At 57.2% G+C, this 25,515-nt stretch overlaps 5 protein-coding genes across 7 annotated transcripts in view; 3 read left to right on the forward strand and 2 right to left on the reverse strand.

Annotated features, from left to right (window-relative positions):
• The first annotated feature begins 96 nt into the window (after positions 1 to 96).
• Positions 97 to 9,781, forward strand: GTF2F1 (general transcription factor IIF subunit 1). 3 transcript variants are annotated; one of them, XM_040629490.1, is made up of 13 exons: positions 97 to 219; positions 355 to 565; positions 647 to 693; positions 1,250 to 1,322; positions 4,652 to 4,845; positions 5,832 to 6,002; positions 7,522 to 7,706; positions 8,297 to 8,450; positions 8,543 to 8,724; positions 8,834 to 8,907; positions 8,987 to 9,125; positions 9,325 to 9,442; positions 9,529 to 9,781. In XM_040629490.1, exons 2-13 carry the CDS (start codon positions 554 to 556, stop codon positions 9,731 to 9,733), a joined length of 1,554 nt encoding a protein of 517 aa, XP_040485424.1. In that variant the 5' UTR covers positions 97 to 219; positions 355 to 553; the 3' UTR covers positions 9,734 to 9,781. The 3 variants fall into 3 exon arrangements, with proteins under 3 accessions (XP_040485424.1, XP_040485423.1, XP_040485425.1); XM_040629489.1 differs by having other exon boundaries at positions 163 to 245; XM_040629491.1 differs by having other exon boundaries at positions 202 to 565; positions 8,546 to 8,724.
• A 2,506-nt stretch (positions 9,782 to 12,287) lies between these two features.
• On the forward strand, positions 12,288 to 12,916 carry PSPN (persephin). The gene is made up of 2 exons (XM_040628291.1): positions 12,288 to 12,550; positions 12,606 to 12,916. The coding sequence occupies exons 1-2, from the start codon at positions 12,391 to 12,393 to the stop codon at positions 12,914 to 12,916; spliced, it is 471 nt and encodes a 156-aa protein (XP_040484225.1). The 5' UTR covers positions 12,288 to 12,390.
• A 253-nt stretch (positions 12,917 to 13,169) lies between these two features.
• Positions 13,170 to 14,823, reverse strand: ALKBH7 (alkB homolog 7). Its single transcript, XM_040629494.1, has 4 exons — positions 14,554 to 14,823; positions 13,789 to 13,962; positions 13,576 to 13,700; positions 13,170 to 13,399 (listed from the first exon to the last, which is right to left on the reverse strand). Exons 1-4 carry the CDS (start codon positions 14,755 to 14,757, stop codon positions 13,237 to 13,239), a joined length of 666 nt encoding a protein of 221 aa, XP_040485428.1. The 5' UTR covers positions 14,758 to 14,823; the 3' UTR covers positions 13,170 to 13,236.
• Positions 14,824 to 17,240: 2,417 nt separating this feature from the next.
• On the reverse strand, positions 17,241 to 22,499 carry LOC103681864 (caseinolytic mitochondrial matrix peptidase proteolytic subunit). The gene is made up of 6 exons (XM_040629492.1): positions 22,267 to 22,499; positions 22,095 to 22,166; positions 21,476 to 21,572; positions 20,501 to 20,688; positions 19,428 to 19,533; positions 17,241 to 17,603 (listed from the first exon to the last, which is right to left on the reverse strand). The coding sequence occupies exons 1-6, from the start codon at positions 22,450 to 22,452 to the stop codon at positions 17,431 to 17,433; spliced, it is 822 nt and encodes a 273-aa protein (XP_040485426.1). The 5' UTR covers positions 22,453 to 22,499; the 3' UTR covers positions 17,241 to 17,430.
• A 1,280-nt stretch (positions 22,500 to 23,779) lies between these two features.
• The window catches only part of ACER1 (alkaline ceramidase 1), a 35,256-nt gene continuing 33,520 nt past the window's right edge, over positions 23,780 to 25,515 (forward strand). Inside the window, exon 1 of the mRNA XM_008711284.2 lies at positions 23,780 to 23,908. The gene's annotated coding sequence lies outside the window, so the exon portion shown is untranslated. The remainder of the gene's footprint in view (positions 23,909 to 25,515) is intronic.

Genomic DNA, 25,515 nt, shown 5'->3' on the forward strand with positions numbered 1-25,515 from the left:
CCGCAGCAGCAAGCTGCAAAAAAGAGGCCTCGGTCGCTATGGTGACGCGGCCTCCTTGCACTCACTTCCGGCGTGGAGTGGCGCATGCGCCAGGCGCCCGAGAGCTCGCGAGGAAGGCTAGCTTCTCCCTCCCCTCCCAGGATGCCCCGCGGTTCCGGGTATGACGTCGAGGGAGGCGTGGCCACAGTGCTGATTAAATTCACGGCGCTGTATAGAGAGGTGAGACCCCGCGCGAGCAGCGGAAGGTGTGTTTTCTACCTCGGGTGCAGTTTGAGCTCTTCCCTCTGGGAAGAGACGCGGATACTTGAGGCGGAGGACGTTGCCATCGCAACGCAGCCCGTGTTTCGCTTCCAGGTTAGGCGCAGGCGCAGACGTGGCCGGAGTGGTCCCCAAGAGGGCTAGCCGACTGAGCACCGCTTCTGGGGAGCTGCTCCCGGGATCTGTGGCACCTCGGGCTTGGGGTCCTCGATCGGGGCCAGAGACCCGACACGGCGAGTGCGGCTTCCCCGGGACTGAGGGGCGCGGACCAGGCCCGAACCACCGATCGTCACCCATGGCGGCCCTCGTGAGTATGCGGCGGAGTTCGGGGGTCCCGGCGGCGGCCTCTGCAACCCCTAACTCACTGTCTTTGCTTCTCCACCCGCAGGGCCCCAGCAGCCAGAACGTCACTGAGTATGTCGTTCGAGTTCCCAAGTAAGTCCCTGAGCCCTCTCCCCACTTCCTCCGAGAAGGGATCAAAACCTTCCTGAGCTTCTAGGCATGCCTGGCACCTCCTGTGATTCTCCCTCCTAACTATCAGGAACCTGAGGATAGGGCCGGGGTTGAGCCGAGGCCTGTCTGGGGGCATTCTGTGTCTTGAACAGGAGGAATGAGTAAATGTACATTAATAGACGGTAGGATGCAGCCTCCTGGTCTGGCATTCCCTCTGGCAGGAATGCCTTTTCCCCAGTTGTGACTCTTTTTTGTTGGTCCTCTAAAACCCAGTTCCAGGATTTTCCTCCTCTGGGAAATGTTCCCTGCCCTCCCCCATCCCCAGAGCAGAGTTCCTCATTATTCCCCCATCTTGGGCTTCCCCAGATCTTTGTGTCTCCTTCTGCTCTTCCTCAGCATGGGGTTGGGGAAGTATGGATCTTTTCCCTGACACACTGGGAACCCCTGAGGGCTTTAGTGGGTCCCCGGCTTTGCTGAGCCAGAGAGGGTTTGTTAAAGGGAAGATGGACTGAGCCCTGCCTCTTCTTGCCCATTCCAGAAACACAACTAAAAAATACAACATCATGGCCTTCAACGCAGCTGATAAAGTCAACTTCGCTACCTGGAATCAGGTAAGGCTCCGTTGTGAGTGCGAGAACCTGATCCTGCACTTGCTGCTTCCAGCAGACGCTTAGTTACAGTAGTAACTGTAGGATAGTAGTAACTGAGGCTTGCTTTCCTCCACGCGCCCCGAGTGGAGATAAAATGATGTACCAAGGCCCAGGCTGAGCTGCTGGGTATCCCTGTGAGGAAGATTTGGCAGGCCGCAGAGGAGGCCTTCTGACAGAACGTTTAGAAGTTGTGTCCACTGACAGGCATTTTTGGCCTAGAGTTATCTGGGCAAGAGAAGGGGCTGCGTCCTACACGTGGGTTTTGGAAGCTGTCTCTGGCCATTGGTGCGGCTACGGCAGAACACAGACCGGGCAGCTTACGAACGACACATGTGTATTTCTCACGGTTCGGAAGGCTGGGAAGTCCAAGATCAAGGCGCCAGCAGATTTCCGGTCTGGTGAGGGCCTGCCCCCTGGTCATAGATGGCTGTCTTTTCACTGTGTGCTCACGTGGCAGAAGGGGTGAGGGAGCTCTCTGGGGCCTCTCTCATACGGGCACTCATCTCATTCACGAGGGCTTCACCCTCATGACCTAAGCCCCTTCCCAAGGCCCCGCCTCCAGATGCCATCACACTGGGGGTTAGGTTTCAACATATGCATTTTGGGGTGGAACACAAACGTTCAGTCTATAGCAGAAGCCATTAAAGGGTTTTGAACAGGGCAGTTAGAAAGTGATCTGGGCGCTGTCAGGAGACAGGCTGCGGGATCAAGGGCAGACAGAGGGTGTGCAGGGTGGAGGCATCGGCTGCGGTCCAGGGGAGTGACCACTGGACCTGGACCAAACCGCGGTTATGAGAAGTGGGTGGATTCTAGTGTGTTTTGAAGTGGAGCCAACATGATTTATTAATGACTGGATGTTGAGCGGTGACAGGGCCAGATGGATGGAGTATCTGGGAACTCTGGTCCCGACATCCGTGTATTAGACATCCAGGAGGAGATGGGAAATAAGCAGTTGAGCATGTGAGCTGGGAGACTGGAAGGGAGCATCTGGGCATTGGAGCGGCATTCAAAGCCACGGACAGCAGACCGGCCCAGCAGAGGAGCTGGACCCTAGTCTAACCATTGGCAGCGTCAGGCCTTTCCTCGGCTGGGCGGCTCCTGCTGCTCAATCTTGTTCTCCAGCACAGGCCTTTCTTTCGACTGTTTTTAAACGTCACTTCATCTAGTTGGGCAGAGGAGGCCGTTTGAGGGAGATGATAGCACCCTGCCCCCTGGACATTGGGCAGGTGGATTCTTGCTCAGGGCGCCCTCTTCCCTTGTAGGTGCCTGCCTCCCAGCATCTCCAGCTGCACACCCGTTCATATACAGACTAACGTGCTCCCCCGGCCTCTGGTCTCACTTAAATTATCCAGAGAGAGTGCCATGTTTCCAAATCCCTGATCACTCAGTTGGGGGACATCCTTAATCTGATCATCCAGGAGAGAAATAACCCACCCGTCAGGGGTACCCAGCCCCCACACAACACTCATCACTAAGGAATAACTTGGTAAATACTTTGGGAACATACCACCTTCCATCCTTCGTTAAGTAGGGGGGCCGCTCTCCCCCGACCCATGAGAACCCGGAGGAGCCTACCCCTCAGTCACTTGTCCCCTTGGAGGGGCCATGTCCCTCGTCACCCATCACCTGGAGGTGCAGCACCTGAGTACTTATCACCTCTTGAGACATGTGACCTCCCAGCCACTAGTAGCTCAGGGGTTACACATACTCCATTCCCTGGTCATCACTCATCACTCCTTGTTTTCACCACTCAGGTCACACCCCCTGAAAACCTAGTCATGGGGAGATACAGCCCCCAGAAATCTTGTTGACTTAAGAGGCACACTCCCTAAAAATCTTAGGAGGGGGATTCCATTCCCTGGGGAAAAACGAATCTGCTCAGTTGTCACTAATCACCCAAGGGGAGGGACAGGTACAGGTGTCTAAGCACTCACAGCCATGAGGGACATCCCCTCCCCCAGTAGCTGCTCCCCACCCACAGCGGCAACTGGTGGGTAGAACCCCCCCCCCCAAATGCATTCTTCACAGCAGCTGTGCCCGGAGACCACCCCCTGGGCTAGCCCAGCAGGGGCCCTGCCCTCTGGGGTGACCTCCTTCAGGGAATGAGGCCTGTTCACCCCCCTTTTGTAATGAGGCACACCCTGGGCTGGCTCCCTGAAAAGGAGGTGCGGGACATACACTGATTCCTCCCGTCCCTGGGGGTGCCCTGATTCTGGCCTTGGCCTGGGTAGCTTAACCCGGGATCGAATGCTTGCTTGGTAGCCATTTTCCCTCCTATTTCGAAGGTTTTGTTCCGTCATCCTCCAGCTTGGGGTGGCTGTTGAGAATTTCCGCCATTCTCATTCTTGTCCTTTATATCAGGGGTCAGCAGGCTTTTTCTTGAAGGACCAGCTAATTAATATGCTTGGCTTTGCCGGTGGGTGTCTGGTGCAGCCCTTCCACTCCTCCGCCCTGCCCAGAACACAGTACAGGCACAACAGTATGTAAATGAGTGGGTGTGACCGAACATCAATAAAACTTTGCCCCCGCCCCCCGCAACTTCCTGGATGCTTGTAGGATCTTTTTGTTCCCAGCCATCTGAAATCTCTGGACAGTGGGAAGTAACGGCGGTCATCCTGCGTTTTTTCAGTGAACGCGTCTTGGCAGTTGTCCCATACTTTTGCCTCCTCTTTTTGGCTGTGTGGTCTTCCCTGGTGTGGAGGCGCCTGTGTGTTCTGTATTGAGCTGGTCCCCTGCTGATGTGCGGCAGATTCACTTCCAGTCTTCTGCTGCGGCGGAACAAACAGCCCTGCGTGTCTGGCATTTCACCTCCGCTGTCTGGAGGAGGAAGCTCTAGGGGAAGCAGTGTGTGCATCTTAAAATTTCTTAGCTGCTGCTGAATTGCCTGGAGATCCAAATTTGGAAAACAGCCTTTAATGGCGTCTAAATGCAGAGAGAGAAGAGGAGTGGGCCAGTTCCAAGCAGGTTGTTTTCATTGTTTTTGCTTTTGTCCTCTCACCGAAATGAGCTGTTTATTTTTTTTTAACCGTTGATTTAGAACTAGTTTCAGACTTTGAAAAGCTGCAAAACAGACATAGCACGAGATCACTTCCTTCACCCAGATGCACGGAAGGCCAGTATTCTGCCCCTTTTTTGTTTTGCTAAGCAGGAGGTTGGCTCTGAACTTCTGCAGCTCAGCCTGGGAGAGGGGGTAAGGGGTGTTCTTGGGGAGGCCCCGGGCATAGCTTGAGCAAAGACGGGCACCGTGCTGAAAGTGTCTGTTTCCTGCCCACCCTGCCCTCTTGTCCCAGGCCCGGCTGGAGCGAGACCTGAGCAACAAGAAGATTTACCAAGAGGAGGAGATGCCTGAGTCCGGCGCGGGCAGCGAGTTCAACCGCAAGCTTCGCGAGGAGGCTCGGAGGAAGAAGTATGGCATCGTCCTCAAGGAGTTCCGGCCAGAGGACCAGCCCTGGCTGCTCCGCGTCAATGGCAAATCAGGCCGAAAGTAAGTGGTGGCGGCAGTGAGTGCCTCCCGCATCCCCCTCGTGTCCTAACTCCGTTCGGTGTCCTCCCTCAACTCCCATGGCTCTCGTGGGGTTTTATTTCTGAAGATGAACCAAGCTGGTGCTCATGCAGGGAGCTCTAGGGACCAGGGTGTGGGGAGCCTGAGAACCCGCCCTGATCGCACACAGCAGGGGGCCGCCCAGAGACTGGGGGTTGTGAGGATTGGGAGGTCAGGTGAGTGGAGGGCACTCCAGGAGGAACAGCATGCACAAAAGCACGAAATGCCCCCCAGAGCTCTAGGGACTGTCACAGGGCGTGACAGTGACAGAGGGTGGGTGGATAGAGCAGGACAGTGGATGCCAGGATGCAGCTGGACTGTGGGTGGTCCAGGGCCCTGGGGAGCCTTGAAACTTGTAGGCAGGGAAAGGGCACTCTGTAAGATTTCCTAGACTTTTAGGGCAGAGAAGGGTGAGGAGGGTAGAGGCCAGGAGGAGGCTAGCAGTAGTTCAGGCATGAGGAGTAACCCGGAGGCCATCTGGAGGGGTCTTGACTGCAGGGTCCCTGTTTCACAGTTACCATGATACATACAATGAGGGGAGCCCTGGCTCGCTCTGTGAGGTAGGGAGTGCTGGCCCTGCTTTCCAGATGGGGAAATTGAGGCTTACACAGTTGAAGGGCCAGCCCAAGCCTTGGATTTTATTTTTCTAAGATTTTATTTATTTATTTGAGAGCACGGGGGTGGGGAGGGGCAGAGGGAGAGGGACAAGCAGACTTCCTGCTGAGTGTGGAGCCCAATGCGGGGCTCGATTCCAGGATCCGGAGATCATGACCCGAGCCAAAGTCAGGCACTTAACCGACTGAGCCACCCAAGTGCCCCTGGATTTTGCTCAGAGAACCCAGATAGTTCTGGAGAAGGGGCAGGCCATGGGGCATAGGCAGGCAGGGGGCTGGTCCTGAGGGCCAGGCTGTGACCGTGACTCTCTGCAGGTTCAAGGGCATAAAGAAGGGAGGTGTGACAGAGAACACGTCCTACTACATCTTCACCCAGTGCCCTGACGGGGCCTTTGAGGCCTTCCCCGTGCACAACTGGTATAACTTCACACCACTGGCCCGGCATCGCACACTCACTGCTGAAGAGGCCGAGGAGGAATGGGAGAGGTGAGTGAGCCCGGGCAGGCCTGGAGGGAAGCAGGACCCAGATATTGCCCTCTCCCAGCTCCCCAGAAGGGGGCCGAAACACTTGGAAAGGGGGTGTATCAGCATAGCTTTCTGTCTGGCTGGGAGCTGGGTACTCAGTGGTGACCAAGCCAGACTCCACCAGGCCCTCAGGGAGCTCCCAGTTCAGTGTGGGAGACAGACACAGAAGCATCAGGGCACACAGGGTGCTGAGAGCTGGGGGGAGGAGGGAGCTGAGCTGAGCCCTGGAGCAGGAATTGGCAGAGCAGGGGAGGGTATCTCTGGCCCGCTTGGCTTCCCCCAGGCAGGAGGGCTATGGCTAGATAATTATAGGTAAGATCTATGTAATATAAAGTTTCCCGTTTCACCGTTTCTAAGTGTCCAGTTCAGTGGCATTAAGTACATTCACATTGTTGTACAACCATCAGCGCCATCTGTCTCCAGAACTTTCTCATCTTCCCATACTGAGATTCTGTCCCCATTAAACAGTGACTCTTTGTCCCACTCCCCTAGCCCCTGGCTTCCACCATTCCACTTTCCGTCTCTGAGTTTGACCTTTCTAGGGACCTCATATGAGTGGGATCATGCAGTAGTTGTCCTTTTGTGACTAGCATATTTGATTCCGCGTAATGTCTTCAAGGTTCATCCATGTTGTAGCATGTGAGTGTTTCATTCCTTTTTTTAATTAAAAATTACTTCCAGTTGTAAAAAAACATACAATTTACCATCTTAACCATTTTTAAGTGTGCCACTCAGAAGTGTTAAATCTGCTCACATTGTTGTGCGATAGAACTTCACTCCTCTTCACACCACTGATGAACTTTGTGCTATTAGATACAATCCTAAGACTCTCCTTTTTTTTTTTTTAAGATTTTATTTATTTATTTGACAGAGAGAGAGACAGCCAGCGAGAGAGGGAACACAAGCAAGGGGAGTGGGAGAGGAAGAAGCAGGCTCCCAGCAGAGGAACCTGATGTGGGGCTCGATCCCAGAACATCGGGATCACGCCCTGAGCCGAAGGCAGATGCTTAACGACTGACCCCCCAGGCGCCCCAATCCTAAGACTCTCCTTAGATGCACTCATATTTTTTTAAAACTTTTATCAGCACGGTACATGGAAACACCAGTATTGTTTGTCATAAAAACAAAGGCACCCATAAACTACCATAAAAACACACGGACGTGAATACACTGTGGCCAAATTCTGTTGCCTGAGAAAGGCCCTGAGCTAGAGAGAGATGCTGGGATACCAACACCACACTGAGACCTTCTCCTTGAGGGACACAGGGCAGAGGGAATCAAAGAAGGGCCAGCTCTCCCCATGTGACTTCAGGGTGTTCCATGCCATGGGTGTGAGTCCTCTGGGGCCATCCCTCCTATCACCTAAGTTGTGTCTGTGGTTCCCCTTTGGGGAGCACCTGGCGGAGATGCAGGGGGAAGGCCCAGGATCTGGAGCCAGGCCCCTCGTCACCCCCCACTGCACCCCTGTCCCTGCCCACAGGAGAAACAAAGTCCTGAACCACTTCAGCATCATGCAGCAGCGGCGGCTCAAGGATCAGGACCAGGATGAGGAAGATGAGGAGAAGGAGAAGCGCAGCCGCAAGAAGGCCAGTGAGCTGCGCATCCACGACCTGGAGGATGACCTGGAGATGTCCTCCGACGACAGCGAAGCCAGTGGCGAGGAAGGTGAGCCAGCGTAGCCCCCTGGCTGGCTGGGTGGTCCGCACAACCAGCTGACCTGTGCCTGGGTCATACTTCGTCGAGGTGTCTGAGTGATGACTCCGGGAGGTTAACGCTCCTGAAGGAAAGTTCGGGTACTCACAGCCTGCGGGGAGTCACGGCATGACACAGCAGGGCACGCAGGCCACTGGGGAAGTGCCAGAGTTGGTTGGAGGCAGAAAGGAGCGACAGGAAGCTCTCAGCCGTGGCCTTTATTGGGGTTTCCACGGGATGGGCAATGCAGGGGTTGGGGGTGAACAGCTTGGGATCGGCCAGTTCGAATAATTCTTGCAGGCCCTGGGCTACAGGGGTGGTTTCTGGTTGTCTGGTACCCGGTGCCCGGTCCTGGGGGCTGTAGAGAAGACAATGATGGCCTGGGTGTGAGAATCAGAGAAAGGGAGTTGAGGGTGTAGACTTGGACTGGTCAGGTTTGCAGGTGAGAGGCGAGTCCGTGAGGGAGTCTCTCCCTGGTTGGCGAGGGCTCCCAAGATGTCCAGACATCCTCGGATACGCCAGACAGGCTGAGTGCCAGCCTGAGCCCCACTCTGCTTCCCCAGGTGGCAGAGCCCCCAAGGCCAAGAAGAAGGCACCGCCCGCCAAGGGGGGCAAGAAGAAGAAAAAGAAGAAGGGGTCCGACGATGAGGCGTTCGAAGACAGCGACGACGGGGATTTCGAGGGCCAGGAGGTGGACTACATGTCCGACGGCTCGAGGTGAGGCGGGCCTCGGGTGGGAGGCGGCTGTGAGGCCTGGGCCAGCCTGGCCCACACGGTCCCTTGCCGTCTGCCCGCTCTCTGTCTTGCAGCAGCTCCCAGGATGAGCTGGAGGGCAAGCCCAAGGTCACCCAGCAGGAGGAGGGCCCCAAGGGCGTGGACGAGCAGAGCGAGAGCAGCGAGGAGAGTGAGGAGGAGAAGCCGCCGGAGGAGGACAAGGAGGAGGAGGAGGAGAAGAAGGCGCCCACGCCTCAGGAGAAGAAGCGCAGGAAGGGTAGGTCCCGTCCCCGCTTCCCGGGCACCCCCCCATCCCAGAGCCCCTTGTCTGAGGTGGAGCTGGGGCGAGCACCCTGGCACTGACGTCCCTCCTCTGGCCTGAGCAGACAGCAGCGACGAGTCGGACAGCTCGGAGGAGAGCGACATCGACAGCGAGGCGTCCTCGGCCCTCTTCATGGCGGTGAGGCCCAGCCCCGGGGGAGCGGGCGGGCGGGTGGGCGGCCGTCTCTAGGCTCACATCCCCAACCCCGTCTCCGCAGAAGAAGAAGACGCCCCCCAAGAGGGAGCGGAGACCGTCGGGGGGCAGCTCTCGGGGCAACAGCCGGCCGGGCACACCCAGCACGGAGAGCGGCAGCACGTCCTCCACCCTGCGGGCGGCGGCCAGCAAGCTGGAGCAGGGTGAGCGCGCCCGACCTCACCGGCCCCTCCGCCGGCCACTCTCGCCCCTCGTGCTGCCTCGGGATCGGCGGCCAGAGTTGGGCCTGTCCGCCCCCGAGCCCCCCGCACGGGGGATCCTGGTACCCCTCCGCCTGGGCCCCCAGGGGTGCAGCCCCCCCTCCCCTCCGCACAGGACTCAGCCCCGCCCCTGCTCCCCCAGGCAAGCGGACGAACGAGACGCCGGTGGCCAAGCGTTTGCGGCTGGACGCCGGGCCCCAGAGCCTGTCGGGGAAGTCGACCCCTCAGCCCCAGTCCGGGAAGTCGACCCCCAGCAGCGGGTTAGTGGGCGAGGGCAGCAGGGGCAGGGCAGGGGCGTGGGGAGGCCTCCTGCTGACGCCCGCGCTCCCCGTCCTCTGCGCCTCAGTGACGTGCAGGTGACGGAGGACGCCGTGCGCCGCTATCTGACGCGGAAGCCCATGACCACCAAGGACCTGCTGAAGAAGTTCCAGACGAAGAAGACGGGGCTGAGCAGTGAGCAGACCGTGAACGTGCTCGCCCAGATCCTCAAGCGGCTCAACCCCGAGCGCAAGATGATTGGGGACAAGATGCACTTCTCCCTCAAGGAGTGACGGGCTCTGGCACCCACCCACCTGCCCAATAAACAGGCTCAGTCTCCAGAACTTTCTGGGCGTTCACTTTGTCCATCCCCTGCTCCCCGAGTACCGGAGCCCCGCCTTGTCCATTCCAGATCACCCCGGGCAGAGGGCAGTTTTTTCTGCGTTGGTCTCTCCCTCTCGCGGCCCCTCCCTCTGGAACCTTCCGCTGCGCCTTAGAGCTGGCTCCTCTTAGTCCTCAGGCTGTCGCACTCCCTGAGCGGCCGCTGCGGACGGGGAGTCTCTCCCGCTCTGGCTTCTGGTTCTGTCTCGGCTGTAGCTGATCCCCCTTAACCCACGAAGTGCTGCGCTTCCATGGCTTTTCTCCAAGTCTCGAACTCTCTCTGCTTCCTTTTCAGATCAGCTGGTCTGTTTTGCGTGCCTTGCCCCTAATGGTTTTGATCCCTTCTTTCATGTTTTTGTTCTAAGCATCTGTCTTATTATGGTCTGTGCCAGATACCTGGTTCCTGAAGCTCGTGGGTGTCCTGGTTCCTCATCTGATTCCTCTTCACAATCGATTCTTGTGTTTTCTAACTTTGGAGGGGAACTGAGGCCGGCTCAGGGGCTCTGTGGGGGCCCCCTGGGCAGTGGGCTTTGCAGGCAAACCCTGCAGATGCTTTTTGCCTTTGCTCCCTCCCACCAAGGTGGCCTGCGAGCCCTGGCCCGAGCCTGTGTCAGGTGGTTCTCCGCTGGTGGGCGCTGTCCCAACGTGGCCACAAAATCCCAAACCCTTTTATTGCTGATGTTGGCACCTGGGCCCTATTTTTCAGCTTTCTAGGGATGTTTCTAGGGCTTCCCTTATTTCTAATGACTTAGCTATGCATTTGTTTTATCTCGCGTTGCCGCTGTTCTGCTGTCGGAGGGCTTCTTGAGTTCGTGCACAGTTTCGTTGCTGAAAATGCAATTTGGCCGCTGGCACTACTTTTGAACCCCTGTTCTGAGTGATCCGGCTTGAGGGGGGCGGGCAGGATGTGGGGCTTCCGTCTTGCCCGAGGCGGGATACTGGGTGGAAAACTTCCCCACCCAGTTCCACAGGCCCTTGGCCGCCGAGCAGGGATGCCAGAGATGACAGGCTAATTCCTAGGAATGTCCCAGGTCCGTCCAGCCTCCCTCCCCATCCTTCCGCCAGGCCTTTCGGGGCAGCAGGAAAGCAGTGTTGCCCCTGGCCTCCCTGCCACGGGACTGAGGTCTGCGGCCTCCCCAGCCCAGCAGGCCCACATGCCCCGGTGGTTAGGCTCGAGGGCCTTGTGTTGAGCAGGACCTGGCCTCACATCCTGGCTCTGTTTAATTCTGGGCGACGCCGGACAAGTGACGATGTCTGTCCGAAGGTGGTCTCGCAGCACTCAGTAACCGCCCCAGCGTGACTGAGGCGGTCTGTCGTAGACGGAGTTTGGGTCAGTCCCAGCAGCGGCTGCTGAGCTCGCGTCTCTGCTCAGCTGTTTAGGACCAGATCCTGAGCCAGTGTTTTCCTGGGGCGGAGGCAGGTGACTGGCAGTTTCCGGAGCAAAGGCTCGACTGCTGCGGGTTTGCACCCCTCCCCACAGCCTGGGGCGTACCTGCCTCGCTCACGCACCCCCAGCCGTGGGGAAGCACACGCTGGTTTTTGCCCCCTGGGCTGCAGGGTCCTCCCTGAGTTTTCGCCGCTCTGACCCACGTGGGATTGAGTACCTCTTTAAACATGTACCCAAGCTCCTGGTGCTTCCGTTGCCGCCAAGGAAGGCTTGCTCTCACCACCTCCTCACTCCCTCGGGCAGCGTGTTCAACACTACACATGCCATCTGTCTTTCCTCAGAGCCTCACGTGGGAAGGACTCTGCTTAGCCCCCTTTCACAGGTGAGGGCGGGCCTCCATTCCCTGAGGTCACAGGGATGTGGCATGGAAGTCACTGGAAATTGCTGCTGCTACCTTTCAGACCCGGCGGGCGTAACCTCCCCTCTGGCCCTCCCCTCTGGCCCTAATGCCGGGATGTGGCTGAGGTCCCAGGGGCCTCCGGTGGGCCTTCTAGAGACAGGAGTCCCTGCAGGGTGAGCTTCCTAGCCTCGTGTCCCACTTCTTGGCTGTCCCCGGGCCTCTCCCTTTTCCTGTTTTGATGCTGGCTCAGCCAGGCCCGGAGACAGGGGCATGACGCCTTAATCCTCCAGGTGGCAGCCATGATGGAGGGTTCCCTGGCAGACTGGCCACGGGCTGACCTGTCTCTGCCCCCCCAATCCCTCTCTACCTGGTACACGGTGTGGGGACTCCGGAGCCCTGGCACCCTGAATGGGGAGGGGCCCCACTGGTGGGTCCTCAGTGCCGCCCCCACCTCTTTCCAGAAAGCAGGTGGGATGGGGGACCCCGTGGCCCGCCCTGGGTTCGGCTCTGGCTGCCGCCACTCGTAAATCAGGGGTGAAGGGGTGTCGGAAATGGGTCTGTGGAATGTCTGGATGGGGCGGGGAGGGGGTGAGCACTTAACTCTCAGACGCACGGGGGTGGGGCAGAGGAACTGGCCTGGGGATGCGGGCGGGCAGCTGCCGTGGGACGTGGGGGTCGTCCTGCTGGGACAGCAACGGCAAGGAAGAGGTTATGTCCCCCGCCCCGGCAGGGGGATAAATTGAGGGTGCGAGCGTCCCCACTGTCAGGACCCGCCTGTCACAATGGCCACGGGAAGAATCCTACTCTGCTCTCTGCTGCTCCTGTCGCTGCAGCTGGGCCTCAGCAGGGGCCCTGGTGCTTGGGGGGCTCCGGTGGTGGAAGAAGAGCTCCGGGGGACCCAGAGGCTGCAGCTGGGTAAGGACCCCCTGGACCCCGCGAGACTCTCCAGCTCTTTCCTGCCCAGACCCCACCTGCTGTCAGCTGCCCCTTGTCCCCGCAGGTGCCCGCCTGCGCCGAGCCCTGGCCAGCCCGTGCCAGCTGTGGAGCCTGTCGCTACCTGTGGCCGAGCTGGGTCTGGGCTACGCTTCGGAGGAGACGGTCATCTTCCGCTACTGTGCGGGCAGCTGCCCCCGTGGCGCGCGCACCCAGCACGGCCTGACACTGGCCCGGCTGCGGGGCCAGGGCCGAGCCCACGGCGGGCCCTGCTGCCGGCCCACCCGCTACTCCGACGTGGCCTTTCTCGACGACCGCCACCGCTGGCAGCGGCTGCCCCAGCTCTCGGCGGCTGCCTGCAGCTGTGGCGCCTAAAGACGCCGGGCCTGGGCCCCTGCGGCTCCTGGAGGAGCTCTGCTGACTTATTTATTGGAGACCGGAGGGGAGGTGCGCTGGGGGCCGCCTGCAAGAAGCGTAATAAAGGAACTGCTGCCACGGGACTGTGTTCAGCGAGTGTACCTTGACCCCACCACCTTAGCTCCCGGTGCAGGGAGGGATTGGGGGGGGGGGGTTCCTGGGCTTCCCCTGCACCGCTCAGCCCCCGGAACAGCCAGTGCAGGAAGGCCAGTTTGTCCACACTCCAACTTTATTCACAAACACGGTGTCTCCGAGAAGCTGGGGGAAGGGCCTGGGGTTCAGCAGGCTGGGGGCGGCTGTCCCTGTTCCCCTGGTCCCATCCCCTCAGGGAGGGAGCGGCAGATCACAGAGATGCGTCGGCCCCGGGGAACCCGACGCTCCCCAAAAAAGGACTCTTCATCCCGAAGAATCTCATGGGAGAAGTCATAACGGGCTGAGCCCCTGCAAGAGAAAACAGGCTGTGGCTGGTAGGATGAGGGCAGCCCCTGCGCCAGGCGAAGCACCTGCCATGGGGGAATGATCGTGTCTGCTGGGAGGGCTGAAACACAGAAGGTGCTCAACATGCTAGGTGGGCATCTGATGAGTTACTGGGCTGGGGAGCTCCATGGGGGCTGTACCTAAGGATGTAGAGGGAGCCTGGCTCCAGCAAGAGTTCCAGCCACTCCCCTGGCTCCTGGATGTGCACCAGCCGCATGACGCTGGGAGATAGTAGGGACAGACCAGCGATGGTGGCTCCACAGAACTGGAAAAGGGGGCACGGTGGCCAGTCAGCCTCTAGCCTGGCCGGCCCACCCCCCGCCGGGAGCTCCAAGGCTCTGGCTTGTGCCCACCTTGATGCTGTCCACGTGCGGCCTGATGTAGCCCCGAGGTTCCAGGTCCAGCACATGCACCGGGGACAGCAGGGTCTGGCCAGGGGTAAAGGCGGCTGCTTGCACGCGCTGCAGGATGGCCCGGCTTGCCTCTGACCAGCGTGACTTTTCTGTCTCTCGGAAACCGTGGATGGCCTGCACAGAGAGTTGCGGTTAAGCCAGGAAGCTCTCAGAGGGAACAGGGAAACTGAGGCACGGGGGGGGGGCAGAGTGCAAAGGACTGGTTTTCCCAGCATGACCCTTGACATCACCCTCAACTTACCACCTTGGTCCTATCTACCCTAAGATCCTGGGACTCAAACCCCAAACCCTGTCCTACTAGGCCTGGCCTTTCTCCTTTGTACCCACCTTCAGTGCCAGAGCTTGTCCCCAGTGCTGGCCCCACCGCAATATACAATTTTGTCTGTCTCCGCCCACAACCGATTCCACTCAAGTCTTCTGTCTCCGCCCCCAACTGGTGACCTTCCCTCATCTCGCTCCACACCGGTTTCGGCCCCTAAACTTGCTCATGTCCCCCAAACACCTTACAGTTCCAGGTCCGGCCTCCAGCTATGGACATGCCCTTATCTCCGAAATGCTTTCCCTGCCCGCAAAGCCCCTGGGCAGCACCAAGACCCCGCCTCCAACCCAGCGCTCCACCCCTGTCCCCACCTCCAACGCTACAGGTCCCGCCTCCGCCGTAGCCCCGCCCCAATGCGGCTCCGCCCCCAGCGCCGCCTGCCTCACCGCGTCCCAGTGATCGTATTCGTAGCGGCGGCGGCGCAGCTCGGGCTCCAGCTCGCGGCTCAGCGTCTCCTCCTCGGCCGCGCTTAGGAAACCTGGCCGCACCACGGCTGCGTCCCGAAGGCGGCTCAGTACGGCAGGGCCCGAGCCCCGCACCCAGCCGGATACTGGCAGCGTCCCCAGCACCAGCCGCCCACTCCCGGCCATACCCCCGGAGCCGGGTCCTGGAAGCGATCGGAGTCAGGGCTACGCCCCCGCCCCGGAGCCGTTGGCTGTGGCCGCACCGAGCCCCTTCGATGATTGGCCTTCCCCAGAGTTCCGCCCTCCGGTCAAGGCTACTGGTTGCTGCTCGGCTCGCCCTCTCAAGCTATTGGCTCCCCACAGATCCCGCCTCCTCTCCCGCGCTGTTGGGCGCCGTAGACGGTGGGGGGCGGGGCTTGACGGCAGGATTCCGCCTGGGGTTCGAAGTCAGGAGCCACAAGAGGGTTTGGGCCGAAGCCCGGGCTGTGGGGTCGGCCAGAACTTGAGATCAAGGGAAAAGTACGCTCAGGACGAGAGGAAGGGGTCAAGGGTACGGGGCTTAGGGGAGGGACATCAAGTCCGTGATCATGGGGTGGGGCCAAGTTAGAGGTTGGGGTCAAAGGTTAAAACCAAGCATCAGCTATTCCACCTCTCAACTGGGTCGTTCCCACTGGTGTACAAACAGGCTGGCTCCCACCTTATAAATAAAAAACAAAACAAAAAAATCCTCTTCCTTTAAGGGTAGAATTGACATAGCACCATTTTGCAGCCCTTATTGGAATATTTAGTGGATCTAGACACGGATTGTCATCGTCCCCTAACATCACAAAATGAGGAACCACATTTGACACTTTGGGTGCCTCCTGACGGATGTACACACCTCCACCTAAGAGGTCATTTGCCAACAAGTGGAACCTGAATCCGATCAGACTTCTCTAGGTTTATACCTCAAGTCACAGGAAATACCGAGGCCAGAGGTCACAGCCCGTCCTGATCCAGTCATCAAAATTCAGATGGGAAGTCCACAAGACAGAGAAGAAAAAGAGGGAGAGATTGAGAGAGAGATTAAGGGGGAAACCCACAGTTAAAAGAGACTTCGGGATATACCAACCAGTTGCAAGGTATGCGGCTTATTTGGATGCCGATTCGAACAAACTAGGAATGTAGAGGTAACTGGGGGAGATTTGGACACTGGTTGAATATGTGACAATAGTAAGTATTGTTTTTTTTTTTTTTTTGATTTGCAAATGGCACTGTGGTGGTCTTTTTAAAAGATTTATCGTTTTAGAAATACATGTTGAATTTTTTTTTAAAAGATTTTATTTATTTGACAGAGCGCAAGAGAGGGAACACAAGCAGGGGGAGTGGGAGAGGGAGAAGCAGGCTCCCCGCTGAGCAAGGAGCCCGACTCAGGGCTTGATCCCAGGATCCTGGGATCCTGACCTGAGCTGAAGGCAGACGCTTAATGACTGAGCCACCCAGGTGCCCCTACATGTTGAAATATTGACCGCACGACCCCTGCAGGGACAGCCACAGGGTCTTTGCTTTCCTTAGACAATGAAATTCCTTGAAAAAAGCGTCCAGCTCCTGTGTCTTCCCTCCTCTTCCCTCTGGGTGCACTCCAGTCTGGCTCTCGGCCCCCACAACACTGAAAGTGCTCTTACTCATGCCGTCAGTGACTTCCACTGTGCCAGATCCAAGCCAGTTCTCAGCCTGCCTGCTAATTCATCGACATACCGATGATGTCTTTTCCATTTTCGTTCCCAGCCCTGACCCCAGATTCATCCATCCCCTGGAATGTCTGAGGCACATCAAACACCAGAAGTAACATGTCCAAACTCGACTCCTGATCCCCCGCCCCCACACCTGTGCCTCCCCACTGCCTTTCCACCTGCCAGATCTGCCTTTAAGACCTGGCTAGAATCTGAGCTCTCCTGGCCACCCAGCTAGGGCCGCCAGCCTTCATCTGATATTCCAAGTCTCTGAACTGGTTTCCCGGTTTCCACGCTGGCTGCACTGCTCCTGTACTCCGTGGGAGCCACAGTCCTCCTGCTTTTTCGTTCTTCTCAGAACCCTCCATGGCTCATCTCCCTCCTTGCTCAGATCTACCAGGCCTTTTAAGGTCTGTCCTCCTTCCTTCTGTTCTCATCTCTCCACTGTCCCCCCGCCAACTCCATTTCAGCCACAAGCCTCATTGGCCCCTCCCACATGGCAGCCACAGTCCTGCCACAGGGCCTTTGCACTTGCTATGCCCGCTGCCTGGACTGCTCTGTCCCTCTCTCACCTTAAACATCTTTCTTTAAGCATCCCCTTCTCAGCAGGGCCTTCGCTGGCCACCACAATGAAAGCTGTAACTCTCTCTCTCTCTCTCTCACACACACACACACACACACACACACACACACTGCATACCTCTTTCCCTACTTTTTAAAAAGCTGTTTACCCCCACAAGAATAAGTTCTTTGAAGACAGGGATTTTTGATGTCTTCACAGTATGTTGTGGCCTCTAGAAAGTGCCTGAAATGCCCTATTTGCTCAGCAGAGTTTGCTGCAGTTAGGGCTCGGAGGATCAGAGCCTCAGGGTCAGGGTGAAAGCAGAAGAGGCCTTGTGCAGGGCACACGTGTGCGTGCCATGGTGGAGCAGGCAGGGAAGGTGACACAGATGGGGATCAAAGACTACAAAGATTTAATTGAAAATCACAGTGTCTCATTCAAGATACCTGCCCTGAGGGGCAGCCCCAAACCCAGAGTTCCTCATGGGGCCCTTCCAGGCTCAGCAGCGAGGGGTGGGCAGGGCTGCGGCTCCAGCGTCTGGCGCCTGGCTCCCCCGACTTTCCTCTGGAGGGTGAGGCCCGGCTCTCAGATGCTTGCGGGGGACGGCTCTGCTGCCGCCGCCACCACCACGGGCTCCTTCTGCACCAGCTCGGGCTCATCCTCACCATCCTGGGGAGGGTGGACCAGAACCTTGTCTAAGATGCCAAACTCCTGGGCCTCCATGGGGCTCATGTAGCGGTCCCTCTCCATGGCCGACTCTGCCAGGGGAAGCAAGAGGCAGGATGTGTGTGGTTAAGGGTGGAGACCTGGGGCCAGGTCAGGGTCCCCATTCTGCCACTTCTTCGCTGGGTGACATTGGCCTTCCCCTCTTGGTGCCTCAGTTTCCCCATGGGTAAAATACCCATTTCCATTTCCATTTTTCTTTTCTTTTTTTTTTTTTTTTTACTGGTTATTGATGTCTAATACACACCCAGATGGCAAGTGGACAGCGTTGACATACCCACATGGCCAGCACACAGATGGAGATGTGGGCCATGCCCAGACCCACGACCGCCCCCTGCTGGAGCCTCCTTCCAGTCACTGACTCCTCCGGCCCCACAGTAACTGCTAGCCTAACAGCAGCCTGACGGCATAGGTAAGTGTGCTTCTATCTGTTTTTAAAAACGTGGAATCACAGGGTATTTACTCCTTTTTCCCACTCGGCAGTATGTTTCTGAGGTTCAGCCCGGCTGCCGTGTGTCGCCGTGGACGGGTCTCTGTCATTGCCTGGGGCATTCCACAGCGTGAATAAAGCACTAACGCACTTGTCCTGCTGCTGTTGGGCTTGGGGGTGTCTCCCAGCGTGGGGCTCTGACACACAGGACGGCTGTCAGCCCTCCTGTCGCAGCGCTGGTGGACATGAGCACTCGCTCCTCTTGGTTACATGCGGAGCGGGGGAGCCGTGGCATTTTGGGCATTCTGAGCCCGAGGTGGGAGTGTCAGGCGGCTTTCCAGAGCGGTGGAACCGTTCTCACTCCCGCCTGCAGTTGCTCCACGTCCTCACTGGCATTTCGGGTCGGGTTTTAGATTTCAGCTTTTCTAGTGGATTGAAATGGTATCTCACTGCGGCCTGAATTGGCCTTTCCCTAAAGACTAATGATGTTATTTAAAAAAAAATAGATGCGCAAGGGGCGCCTGGGGGACACAGTCGGTTAAGCAGCCGACTCTTGGTTTCAGCTCGGGGTGTGATCTCAGGGTCATGAGATCGAGCCCCGGTGTCGGGCTCTGCAGTCAGTGTGGAGTCTGCTTGGGTTTCTCTTTCCCTCTGCCCCTGCCTCCACATACTCTCTAAAATAAATAAATAAATCTTAAATATATATATATAGAGAGAGAGAGTTTATATATTTATATATATTTTATATATTATTTTATATTAAATATATACATAATTATATTATAAATTATATTATATATTATAAAATACATATAATAAAATATATAATATATAATTATATTATAAATTACACTATAAATTATAAATATATTATTTTACATTAATTATATTATATATATTTATTATACATATATATGGTCATATTTTATTAATTTATTTATTTGGAGTAGTCTCCACGCCCACTGTGGGGCTTGAACTCCCGACCCTGAGATGAAGAGTCACGTGCTGTACTGACTAAGCCAGCCAGGTGCCCCTAATGATGTCATGTTTAAGTATCATCACTAAAGATGAAGAGCACTTTGTCTTCTATTTCTCAGCCATTTGGAATAGTCTTTACTGAGGACCGCGTTCAAGCCTCTGACCTGTTTCAATGAAGTTTTCATGAAGATTCTGCGAATTGGTCTTTTTAGGACAGGGGATCTCCACTGGGGGGTGATTCGGCCCCCTACGGGACACTGGCTGACATCTGGCGTCCAGTGGGCAGCGGCCAGGGATGCTGGTCCACGTCCCACAGAGGCCAGGACAGAGGATGGTCCAGCCCTGAGTGTCCCCCGCGCCGAGGTCGAGAGGCCCCGGCTTAGCACGAGGCCTGCCCGGTGTGTGTTGGCTAACAGGAAGGAGGCGGCGGGCGTGCGGGCGGGGCACTCACCGATCACCTGCAGGCTCTGTTTGGTGTGCTTGGCGTAGATGCCGTAGAGCTGCTTCTTGAGTTTCATGATCTCCTCTGCCTGGATGGCGATGTCTGTGGCTTGGCCCTGGGGGGGCGGCCCGAGGAGGGCCAGAGGGGGAGGTCATGATGAGCCGCAGGGAGGCTGGAGAGGGCGCTCAGACGGGCGGGGGGGGGGTAGGGCTTCGTCTGCGAGGCCCTGCACATCCTGCTGCATCTTTGCCCCCACCAGGAAGGCTTCCCGTTTGTTTTTTTTTTTTAATTTTATTTATTCATTTGAGAGAGAGAGCGTGGGGGGAAGGGGCGGAGGGAGAGGGAGAAGCAGACTCCCTGCTGGGCAGGGAGCCCAATGCAGGGTTCGATCCTGCCACTCCGAGACCATGACCTGAGCCGTAATCAAGAGTCAGATGCTTAACCGACTAAGCCACCCAGGCGCCCAAAAGCTTCGGAGGTATTAACCATATTTTCCGCATGTGGAGCCTTGCCTCTCCCAGGGCAAGAGGATTCCAGGAGAGAGCGGACAGCTCCAGCTCAGCCGTAAGTTTTCACAGGCAAACGAGCCGATCCAGAGCGCGCACCCCCAACCACCTCCTCCATGGGGCTCTCATACTCAGGGCCACTGTCCCCTGCCCCATCCCCCCAGGGCTCGGGGCCAGACAACTAGGCCAGCGCCTATACCCCAAAGCCCACTGAAATCATTCAAACTAGCCAATCTGAGCCTGCTGACCCTGCCTCACTGTTCCTTCCTGCAGAAACCACAGAAAAAAATCCCTGTCCCCTCCCAACCCCTGCTCTCTGCCTCCTGAGGACCCTGGTGCTTCCCATGTGGCCAAGCATGACATGGTGTGCCCCCCCACCCCGGCCCCTTGGGAACTGAGAGTAACAAACCGTCTCTCCAAGGCAGCCCTTTCCCGATCTGCTGGCCTCACCATACATGAATCATTGTAAAACCCACATTTTCAAACACTGACACTCCCCCGTGACGTCCCCCCAGTGGGTCCTTCTGTCCAGACACCATCCCCCATCCCAAAGCAGCCTGCGCGGACGGCACTCACCCGGGCACCCCCAGAGGGCTGGTGGATCATGATGCGGGAGTTGGGGAGCGAGTGGCGCATGCCCGGGGTACCAGCGGCCAGAAGCAGGGAGCCCATGCTGGCGGCCTGGCCCACGCACCATGTGCAGATGGGGTTCAGAATGTACTGCATCGTGTCGTAGATGGCCAGGCCCGACGTCACCATGCCGCCTGCAGGTGGGGTGGGAGTGAGGGGCAGTGCTGGCTCCTTCCCCCATCCTTCCCCTAGCGCAGCCCCCGGCCTTGGGGAGGGCTTGTAGACGAAGCCCTTTAAAGCCGGTGTCATAAACGTGGGGAGGTGATAGCAACGGGGACACGAACTAAGTGGGGGCAAAAAGGAGAGCACGTGCTCCAGTGCCCTGTTACCACACCTGTGGACACAGGCCCAGGGGGACCAGACCTGTCAGAGTTGCAGAGAAAGTGGAAATCGGGGAGAGTGGTGGCCGAGAGGGAAGCTCTGGAGCCAGCCTGTCCTGGCAGTGTCATCTGTGTGACCTTGCGCAAGTTACCCAGCCTCTCAGCCACAGTGTCTCCTGGCAGACTGGGGATCACTGAACCGTACCTACCACTGGCAGCTGCCACAAGGACCAGATGAGTCCAATGCCTATAAAACGCTTAAAGTACAGGGCACAGTCGGCGCTCCCTCTTTTGGGAGGGGGTGGTGCTGGTGGCAGCAGCTACCAATTTTAAAATGCTGACCACCAGGTCAGGTTGGTAAAATGTTATGTGTGGGATCAAAGAGGTGGGCTCAGCTACCAGTTCGTGAACTTAGATTTCAAAGCAAGGAACAGGCAACTTTTGGAGGTTTCGAGACAGTTTTGGGATTCCGAAGGAAGCTCAGCACCCTTTCTTCCTCCAGATGGAGAGTGTTCCTTGATGGAAGTGGGGGGTCTCTGTCGCCTGAGTCACCCGGAGTGCCCAGGAAGCGGCCCTGGCCCCCAGGGAAGGCTCTGCTCACCAGGGCTGTTGATGTACATGTGGATGGGCTTCTTGTTGCTCTCAGACTGCAAGAACAGCAGCTGCGCGATAACCAGGCTGGCGACGCTGTCGTCGATCTGTAAGTAAGCGGGGAGGGTGGGCTGGCCCAGCTGGGGGTACGCAGCCGGCTAAGGGAAGCAATTGTGAGTTGGCTGGGGATGAAGTCAGGGAACAAGGATGGGTGTCAGAGCCCGAGTACGACTGTTGGAGGGAACTCAGGACCAAGGAGGGGAGGTGGGAGGGGCACAAGTGGGGTAGTCAGTGGGCTCAGGGCAAGGAAGGGACGGGGTCAGGAGGGTTGGGGAGAGGAATCAGAGCCAGGAATGGGGAGGAGGATCACCGGTGAGGGAGGGAGTCAGAGATCAGGAAGGGAAAAGCAGAGGGTTTGAAGAAGGGGTGGGGGTGGGGGTGGGGGTGGGGGTGGGGGCCAGAAGAGGGGGCTGGAGGCTTATGTGCCCAGGAAGTGGGGTGTCAGACTGGGACCAGGGGTCCTTGGTAGGAAAGTCAAGGGGGAAGGGTCAAGAGGTCAAGGGGGTTCGAGGAGGAGGGGCGCGTGGGGTCTGGGCAGGCGCAGGGGAGGATCCCGGCGGGGCACTCACCGGACCCATGACACACACGATGCGCTCCCGCAGCAGCCGTGAGTAGATGTCATAGGCGCGCTCGCCGCGACCCTGGGGGAGAAAGATGGCGGTGAGGGTCAGGAGCTGGTCGTGGCCCCGGCCCGGAGACCCCCAACTCTCACCGCGGGCCGAGTTCCCGCGACTGCTGTACCGTCTGCTCCACCACGATGGGAATGAGCGGGAGAGTCCGGGCCGCCGTCGCGTGCAGGCTCCGCTGCAGGGCCAGGCCGGTCTTGGGCGTCCGCCGTGGGGGGAACCGGGCGGCGAGGCGAGGTCCCAGCGCGGGGGACCTACCTGCCGCCACCCGGGCCCCCCCAACCAATATTCCGGGCCACATCCCTCCGACGTCCTTCCCGGCTTCCGTCCAATGCCGGAACTACAACTCCCGGCGTGCTTTGCGCCTAGGGCGCATGCTCAACGGCCGCCCACGTCCAGGGAGCCAGACCGGCATGCTTAGGGGTGGGGCGAGGCGAGGCGGAGCCCGAAGGGGGCGGAGGCGCAGGACCTTTAATGCGGCCAGTTCTAGTCCCCTTACCAATGAATTAGTTATTCCTTTATTTAAAAATCAGCTCCAGGGGCTCCTGGCTGGTTCAGTCGGTGGAGCATGCGACTGCATCTGGGGGTTGTGAGTTCGAGCCCCACGTTGGGTTAAAGCTTACTTTAAAAATAATAATAAAAATAAATATATAAAAATCAACTCCATTGTGCCCACTGGGCTGGGGCCTAGCTGAGCTTCCAGCTTGGTGGGGCTAACTCCTACCGAGACCTTTCCATTCATCTATGGACCCCAGGCTGTGGGAGCCCAAGGATGGGTGTTGCAGACTCTGCCTGGGAGATTGGTGTGGAAAGGTTTCCTAGGAGGGGTGAGTATTGGAGTTGGGCTTTGAAGGATGGATAGGAGTTTGTTAGGTGGGGAAAGGCATTCCTGGCAGGAGAAGAATGGGCAAACGGATGGAAGTAGGAAGGCTTCTGGTAACGTTTGGGACCTCTCTTTTCCTCCAAATCAGCTGAAAAACCGCCTTCTTACAGGTGTCCCCCCAGAGCCTAGAGTGGTGCCCGCCACACAAACAGATGCTTATCAACTGCGCTTTGAACCAAGAGGTGATAAGGGAGGAAGGTTAAGAGCTGAGAGCTTTACAGGCAGCTGCCCCACCTGCCAGGCTGGCTCAACCGATGACGTGCTGTGTGATCTTAGGCGCATTTTTTCACCGCCCCCACCCCCCAGCCTGAAGTTTCTCATCTGGAAGATGGCAATGATCAAACCAATCTCACAGGGAAGGATTTAAAGAGACCTGCTGCCGAAGCAGCATACTGAAGTCACCCAAGTTCAAATCTGGGCCCCATTACTTACTAGTCGTGTGTCCCTGAGCCTCCGTTTTCCATCTGTAACTAGGGATAATGGTAACATACATCCTAGGGCTGCCATAAGGCCCTCAGAATGGGGCCTGGAACATAGTAAGTGTTCAGTTTGTATTCACTATTAATGGGTTTTAATTATTGATTGTATTAGCCAGGAACCACAGGGGTCCAAGAAGCCCTCCCTTAGGAGGGTCCTTTTGAGGTGGGTTTTGACAGATAGATAGGAGTTCACCAGGCAGACAGAGCCTAAATGCTGGACCCTAACATTGATGCTGGGTGCCCTAGATAAGGGTAGTTTTTGTACCCTCTGTGTTCACAGTAGATCCCAGTCTGATGGGGAGAGAGAGCAGGACACAGACGATCCCGCCTTATGAAATCAGGGCAGAACTGAGAGGAAGACCTGGAAGTGGAAGAGCTTGGAGGAGGCCTTGGAGGTACCCCTGCCAGAAGCCTAGATCTAGGTGTCACTGACGGATTGGGGGTGGGGGGAGCCAGTGTTCGGCCCGGGGCGTGGCATTCCCACGTGGGGACTGTGGACGTAGGTGGGCAGCATGGGCTGTCCCAGTTTCTGCTGTGACTCAGGTGGGTGGCCCTGCCCAGCCGGTTCCCCTAGGGCCTGAGCTCCCGCCCTGCCCTGGGGAGAAGGGTGGGCCGTCAGCTGCTGCAGCCCCCGCAGTCCCTCCCCCAACACTTCCCCACCCCCCTGACCTCACTGCCTCCCTTTGTTTCACCTGCTCTACCTGTCCACAGTTCAACTACTTTTCACCTCCTGCGTGCTAGTTAGCACCCTGGGTAACAGCCCAAGTGCGTTCCAGCTTCTCCCTTGTTCGTTCCAGCTTCTCCCTTGTGTGTTCCAGCTTCTCCCTTGTGTCCCGCAGTTCCTTCTTTCAGCAACCTGAGAAAGCTCACCATGACCCTCCCCTGCCTAAAGCCCTCCCCTTGGCTCCCTGTCACCCATGCTGACCTCTTCCCTCACCTACTTCCACCCTCCCTTCCCCACTTGGCTCTAGCTTTCGGTTCCTCAAACGCACCAAGCCCCAGCCAGGCTCCTGGGCTTTGCTTGCGTCCTCTTCCTGAATCTAGCTCCTTCCCGACACATAAATCTCCTCTCAAATGTCACCTCTTTAGAGAAGCCTTCCCTGATTCCCCGTGCTAATATTCCAGGCCCACTCTGGAACCTTTGCGTTGTTTAAATGGCTGTCCAAAACAGTGACGTCAATTCATTTGTTTTGTTCTTTGTCATCTGGGGAACGTGAGCTCCTTGAAGCCGGAGGTCTTAATCAGCTCCGTGGTCCTTGGGACAGCTTTTGTCAAACCTTTTTGATTAGGACTCGCAAGGAGAGATACATCTTGTGTAGTGTCTGAGTGCACAAATTTGCAAACGTTTCATGAAATGATACTTATCCTTACTTTGAAAAGTGCCTTCTGATGTTTTCTATTCTATTTTTTCCTCCTCTGGATCACTGATATTTTATGATGGGTAATTCTTTGTTTGGGGAAGGCCACCCCAAGCATCATCCCTGGCCTCTCCTCACTAGATGCCGGTAGCACTCCCCCATCACAACAGTCAGAAATGTCTCAGACATTGCCACGTGTCCTCCTGCGGGGGGAGGAGAATTACTCACAGTTGAAAATCGCTGATTTTTTAAAAAAAGATTTTATTTATTTGCGCTCAAAAGAGAGCACAAGTGGGGAGAGCGGCAGGCAGAGGGAGAGGGGAAAGCAGGCTTCCTGCGGAGCAAGGAGCCCAATTCGGGATTCAATCCCAGGACCCTGGAATTATGACCTGAGCCGAAGGCAGGCACTTAGCCGACTGAGCCACCCAGGCGTCCCAAAAATCACTGATTTAAATTAAAGTGGTGGGGTGCCTGGCTGGCTTGCTGGTTAAGTGTCCAACTCCTGGTTTTGGCTCAGGTCACAATCTCAGGGCTGTGAGATCGATCCCCTCGCTCAGCAGGGATTCTGCTTCCCCTCTCCTTCTGCCCCTTCACCCCCTCACAAATAAATAAACAATTCTTTAAAAAAAAGTGAAGTGGATAGT

This window comes from Ursus maritimus, unplaced genomic scaffold (assembly GCF_017311325.1).
Source record: "Ursus maritimus isolate PB19 unplaced genomic scaffold, ASM1731132v1 scaffold_14, whole genome shotgun sequence".
Classification (NCBI taxonomy): Eukaryota; Metazoa; Chordata; class Mammalia; order Carnivora; family Ursidae; genus Ursus; species Ursus maritimus.

What these genes read in the sequence shown, in the direction of transcription:
- GTF2F1 (XM_040629490.1), top strand. An exon ending in CGAAGCCAGTGGCGAGGAAG is followed by an intron (nt 7,707 to 8,296) that starts GTGAGCCAGCGT and finishes CTGCTTCCCCAG; the next exon opens with GTGGCAGAGCCCCCAAGGCC. An exon ending in TACATGTCCGACGGCTCGAG is followed by an intron (nt 8,451 to 8,542) that starts GTGAGGCGGGCC and finishes TCTGTCTTGCAG; the next exon opens with CAGCTCCCAGGATGAGCTGG.
- LOC103681864 (XM_040629492.1), bottom strand. Translation starts at nt 22,452, where the DNA reads ATGTGGCCCGGAATATTGGTTGGGGGGGCCCGGGTGGCGGCAGGTAGG. An exon ending in TCGTGTGTGTCATGGGTCCG is followed by an intron (nt 21,573 to 22,094) that starts GTGAGTGCCCCG and finishes GCTTACTTACAG; the next exon opens with ATCGACGACAGCGTCGCCAG. An exon ending in CATGTACATCAACAGCCCTG is followed by an intron (nt 20,689 to 21,475) that starts GTGAGCAGAGCC and finishes CCCCACCTGCAG; the next exon opens with GCGGCATGGTGACGTCGGGC.
- ALKBH7 (XM_040629494.1), bottom strand. Translation starts at nt 14,757, where the DNA reads ATGGCCGGGAGTGGGCGGCTGGTGCTGGGGACGCTGCCAGTATCCGGC. An exon ending in AATACGATCACTGGGACGCG is followed by an intron (nt 13,963 to 14,553) that starts GTGAGGCAGGCG and finishes CTCTCTGTGCAG; the next exon opens with GCCATCCACGGTTTCCGAGA. An exon ending in CGCACGTGGACAGCATCAAG is followed by an intron (nt 13,701 to 13,788) that starts GTGGGCACAAGC and finishes CCCCTTTTCCAG; the next exon opens with TTCTGTGGAGCCACCATCGC.
- PSPN (XM_040628291.1), top strand. Translation starts at nt 12,391, where the DNA reads ATGGCCACGGGAAGAATCCTACTCTGCTCTCTGCTGCTCCTGTCGCTG. An exon ending in CCCCCTGGACCCCGCGAGAC is followed by an intron (nt 12,551 to 12,605) that starts TCTCCAGCTCTT and finishes CCCTTGTCCCCG; the next exon opens with CAGGTGCCCGCCTGCGCCGA.